Genomic DNA, 5,603 nt, shown 5'->3' with positions numbered 1-5,603 from the left:
TTCATTTCTAGCTTATTATTCACAATTGTTAAATTGAGCCGTGCCATTAGAAAACCAACATAGTGGCTTTGCGACCAGCATGGATCCAGACCCGCCTGCGCATCCGCGCAGTCTGGTCAGGATCCATGCTGTTCGCTTTCAAAGCCTATTGCAATTAGAGAAACCGTTAGCGAACAGCATGGATCCTGACCAGACTGCGCGGATGCGCAGGCTGGTCTGGATCCATGCTGGTCGCAAAGCCACTATATTGGTTTTCCCATGGCACGGCTCAATTTAAATCCAAAACTGACACTTCTAAATCTGAAGAGTTAGCCTTGTTAAGCTTTTAAAAAGAATTACAAGCCACAAAATGCAAGTAAAGTCACAGTAGGTGTAAGAATCTATTTTGACTGAATTAGCATATATTATCTTTCATATTAGAATTTAACTACATCGTTGTTGCATCTTTTAAAACTACTCCCAGCGAAACAAGTCCGTTCACTTTAAATTTTAAAACAAAAGATTTTAAGAAAAACAAGATATAAGTAGTACTTTCATATGCCCAAATAAATCCAGCAATATTAACAATATCCAGTTACTATATTCAGTCACGTGTACCATTCTATCCGATGATTGGTGCTCCAGTAGTTACACCTGCAATTTTCAAAACATATGCTTAGGATTTCAGTACTGTATTTAACAGCATAATTACGGTATTCATGTTTGGAATGGATTCTCTCTTCTTAGAAATTTAAACTGAAGTTTTGTAGTTTACATGATATATCTATATGAGCCGCGCCATGAGAAAACCAACAGTTTGCGTTGCGACCAGCATGCGACCATGCTGTTCGCTAACGGTTTCTCTAATTGCAATAGGTTTTGAAAGCGAACAGCATGCTGGTCGCAAACGCATTATGTTTGTTTTCTGATGGCGCGGCTCATGTATCTATCATAAGTTTGCTCTTGAGTGTGTCTTAGAAAGCTTGGGACATTTTTTACACTTGATTCAAGTCAAGTTCAGGCGTTTTACCAAATCATTTTTTCTGCGATGTCTCTTCATGTGTATCTTAGTGTTGGGCCTTAAATGTCACTTTGTTTTTCTTGATTATAAAAATAATGGTATTTTATTATTTTAATACAAGTTGATCAAAGCTGGTGCTTTAATCTTATGGTATTACAATATTTACACATACCGTATTCACACACGTATGGAAACCGGGTGTGTAGAAACTCTGTGAAAGCAAAATTACTACCACAGTCTCTGTCGTCCCATTTGCCGTCTTTCAGTATGACTGCACAGTCTTCCCGTAAGTGATACTGATTCTTTCGATGTTGTTCCCAGTTCATAAAAGACACTTTCTCGCCTACCAACAAACAGAAATAGCATAAATGATAAAAAAACCTACATGTCAAATAGTACTTAAAACCAGTGTTTGTGAAATAAATCTTTACAAATCGTTTCAGGTGCTCTTACATTTATTTAAGGTGGTGGCTAGGTGATGACAATCGGCAAATTCCGTGTTCTCCGTAGGCGACTTCGGCATTTTCCGTTTTTTACGGAAAGACATATGCGCATTGAGCTCAGTATTAAATCAACATAATGAAAACAAAAACATTTATTACAAAATCCATTGTTTGTGATTATCTCCCTTTATACATCTGACTGTTGTAGTTCTTGTAAAGCACATGTAGTTCTGTATAATATCATTAGAAAAACTGCTCTCTCTCTCTCTCTCTGTCTCTCTCTCTCACTCTCTCTCTCTCTCTCTCTCTCTCTGTCTCTCTCTCTCTCTCTCTCTAACCTTGAAGTATATGTATTATGGAACTTCATAAATAGTGATTTATGAATTTTTTCTATGCATTTTTTTTCGCAGCAAATATTTAAATATACACCTGAAGACCACTGGAAGTGTTCCTCTTGATGTATGTCATTCAAGCCAATCCAAAATGATTTATCGTGAAAATGATTTGTCAGGAACGTGTGAAGATAACTGTTTTGGGCATGAGTATTCAAAGATGCTAGGTGCCCTCCCCTTCCTTTGCACAGCGAATCGGCATGGTGCCATGACACGGGTTGGTTACAGACCTCGAAACAACTGTGTTGATATTGTCCCAACAAGAAACCACTGATGTGCGCTCCTCTTTGGACGTTACTGGGACATAACTCTGTATGTCCTGAAAACAATCATGTCCCTTTGTATATTTTTGATTAGATACAAATGCATATATTTTACCAAAACTTGAATCTATACTTTAAATTTATAAAATGAATGTATGCACGTTTGACGTTCAGATATAATACTGTCGTCTAGTTATGACTAGTTTAATGATGTTAACATTGTTTTTTAGTTATTTCTGGGATAGCAGAACTGTTTTATAAGTAATAATTATACACATAAAACAATGTCAAGAATATTTCTCCCAAATTTAACAAACATGATTCCGAAATGAATGTGCATAGAACAGCAGAATTTTAGTGTCTTATTTTTTTTATCAAATGGGAAAAGTTATATTTATTGACTACCAATGAACAGCTTTATCAAATCTGTTTTCTAATGAAATGATATTACCAGTCAGAACAGGTGCGGTGGATGGTTTTATAGTTGAATGATGTTTGCTGACCGGTTTAGATGTTACTTGTGCAGTGATAGGGGCAGCTGTAGAAGGTGGCAGTCTTGAAGTAGTCGGCAATATTGTTGTTCGTTGTGAGCTTAATGTTGACGTGGAACTAGAAAACGTCTGTTGCTGTATTGCTTTTGAAGAATATTGTCCTGTAGAAACTGGATTTGTCACCGTGTATGGTGGGCTAGTTGTAATGCTACTGCTCTGTCCGGGTTTAATCGTGGTTAGCGGAAACATTGTACTGGCTGTTTAAATGATAAAGAATCAGTGTTGATCAAAACATTTAGTATGTACTCATTAAGGTCGTAGGCACGACATGTTGCGGTTATGTTATCAATTATCATTTTGTTTCAGATACTATTCAAACAGATTTTAAAATAAAGTAAGATTTACTGTGAGGCAAGATTTGCTTTCTGTTCGAAAATAACAATGAAACAACGAAAACAGTGAACTGAATGATTAACTGATTTTAGAGTGTTGCTTAATTATAAATGATTAGCTGCAAAAACTGAATGTAAGTCTATTGAAATATGCCTCTGTCTTCGTCAGGAACTGATCCTTTACATTGTATGACATCTACCGCACTGTCCGTCTGAATGTAAGCAATCTGAAATTATACATATATAGATGCATACTTAATTAACTGTATATTTACATTTATAATCTGAAATTATACATATATAGATGCATACTTAATTAACTGTATATTTACATTTATAATTAAGAAAAGTTCTCTTCTCTCGCGTGTATGATTCTTGTTATCTCAGTTTGAAACCGAAGGGGGTCTTTTTTGTTTTGTTTTTTGTTGGGTTTAAAGTCCCATCTATACAATTATAGGCTGTACGGCGACTTTCTAGCTTTCCATGGTTGAGGAAGACCCCAGGTGCCCCTCTGGACATTATTTCTTCCCGGGCAGGCACCTACCTTCCGTAAGCCAGCTGGATGGCTTCCTCACTTTAAGAGGTCTATGCCCCAAGTAAAGCTCGATCCCACCCCAGGTGCCCCTCCAGGTATCATTTCATAACGGGCGGGCACCTGGGTAGAACCACCGACTTTCCGCAAGCCAGCGGGATGGCATCCTCACATTAAATAATTATACTCCCGAATAAAGGTTTCGAACCCACAACTGTCAGAGGCAAGTGATTCAAAGTCAGTGGCCTTAACCACTCGGCCATGGAGGCCCCTTTTAATGCACTTCCGTTAGTATAAAACAAATCTTATTGTATTTAACTTTGATGTTCAAACTCAATACCTAACTGATTTGAAAAAAACAAGCCTTAGGATAAAAATTCGAACCATGTGGAAGAACTGTACAGCCACCCACTGTGTGTCCAAGTTTGGTTGCCATACGTACGCTTTACATTCGTCTTTGTACAGGAAACCTAGAGGTGGTGAATTTAGTGATGGCTGCAAAATAAAAGTTTTGTGTTCTAGTAAGTCAAGTCTAGGTTATGCGAACTAGTATATATTGTCACATGACAACACTGTTGACGTAACACAATGTTTTTAAATATACAAGTGCACAGACATGTCCTATTATACAACTGCAGCTGTTGCTAACAGTCGGATGCTTGTATGACAGATTTACACCCTGGGTGCAACCTTGTGAATCTGTCTGCTTTTTTAAAATTTTTTAGGAGTTAGGACGCCGCACTCCTAGTTCTAGCAGAGCGCAGATTTACATATCGCAGGGTCGTGAGTTTAATCGCCGGGCGAGGCATTTGCTATGCGTGACTATTTGATAGAATACATTGTGTCTGCAATCATTTACCCTCTGCTTTCACAAAGATCCATTTACCACATTCCGAGTTCCTTAGAATAATTTTTGTTCGTTGTGTGCTTAATTGTTTATACGTATTTAAAACGAAATAAGGACAGAAAACCTTGTAATGCAATCGATGAATCATTTAGTAACCGCTATACCACTTTGATAGGATTGGTTACTTACTGAGCCAAATATTCCTCTCTGTGTATGATGATTACACACACACTGATAATCGCATAGTGCAAGACTTACAACTGAGGTCAAGGCTGACAGCAGCAATAACGTCATATCTACATATAATATATAAATACTCTGGATAAAACAATGAATACTATCGACGTAACGGTGTCATCTTCAAGTTACAGCTGCAGTTATAATAACAAGCAATAATTACAAAAATGTGTTTTGCAAGATTTAACATAATAATTCGGGAAATATCATGAAACAAGTACAATGGATTAAATCAGCAGTCGATACATTGGCATGACTGAAATATGCAACCTCAATTTAGGGCAAATATTTAATTTTTTGTAATTTGTATTCAAATGCTTTTATGTTAATTAATTCTTATCTGTGACAGTTGTTTCGTATGACTGTTGTTCATGTTGAGCTAGTGCTGTAATACATGTCATACAATATGTAAAACTTACATTTATAATTTAACAAAATTAAACAGTTAATTAATACATGTTGGATTCTCTATAATTCACCAGTTGTATTTTCTTCAAATGTCAGTGTATTTACCTCTTTAGTGACATTTTTATAGATATTCCATATTCCTTACCGACGTCCAAATGTCTGCATATCCGAATTAAAAAAATTCAAATATTAAAATAGTGCATACGTTTTCTAGCAAAATAATTTAGATAAACACCCTTTCGTCACCACGTATTTCAGAAAAACTAAAGTTCTTTATTTTAAATGCATATAAAATAGTTTTTTACCACGGAAGACTAGCGGGTAAAAAAAATGTTGAGTTTCCACGTTCAAAACACAAACCTGCAGTGCAAAGTCCAACTAGGTTCTCCTCGATAACTGGTTCAAAATTATAAATTTATTTGGGACATACAATTATATTGTGCAAGTAGGTCAGTTAATCAGCTATTCAGGTTATCAGTCCTCTGTTACACCACCACAGTTGGAAACTCTTGTAAATTAGCACTTATTTAAAACAGCGGATACATACATAACAAATACTTATAAATGTTTAAAATATCTACTTCCGTACGACCTGTAT

The 5,603-nt window shown here is 36.2% G+C and overlaps 1 protein-coding gene across 1 annotated transcript; it reads right to left on the bottom strand.

Annotated features, from left to right (window-relative positions):
- Positions 1-356: 356 nt before the first annotated feature.
- LOC123546836 (asialoglycoprotein receptor 2-like) lies at positions 357-5,365 on the bottom strand. The gene is made up of 8 exons (XM_053552004.1): positions 5,311-5,365; positions 4,550-4,656; positions 3,898-4,008; positions 3,136-3,208; positions 2,550-2,846; positions 1,873-2,154; positions 1,173-1,343; positions 357-633 (listed from the first exon to the last, which is right to left on the bottom strand). Exons 2-8 carry the CDS (start codon positions 4,652-4,654, stop codon positions 602-604), a joined length of 1,071 nt encoding a protein of 356 aa, XP_053407979.1. The 5' UTR covers positions 4,655-4,656; positions 5,311-5,365; the 3' UTR covers positions 357-601.
- Positions 5,366-5,603: the final 238 nt, after the last annotated feature.

The sequence above is a fragment of the Mercenaria mercenaria genome, chromosome 9 (assembly GCF_021730395.1).
Source record: "Mercenaria mercenaria strain notata chromosome 9, MADL_Memer_1, whole genome shotgun sequence".
Taxonomy (NCBI): Eukaryota; Metazoa; Mollusca; class Bivalvia; order Venerida; family Veneridae; genus Mercenaria; species Mercenaria mercenaria.
The sequence above is the reverse complement of the archived record's forward strand: the minus strand, read 5'-3'. Positions and strand labels throughout refer to the sequence as shown.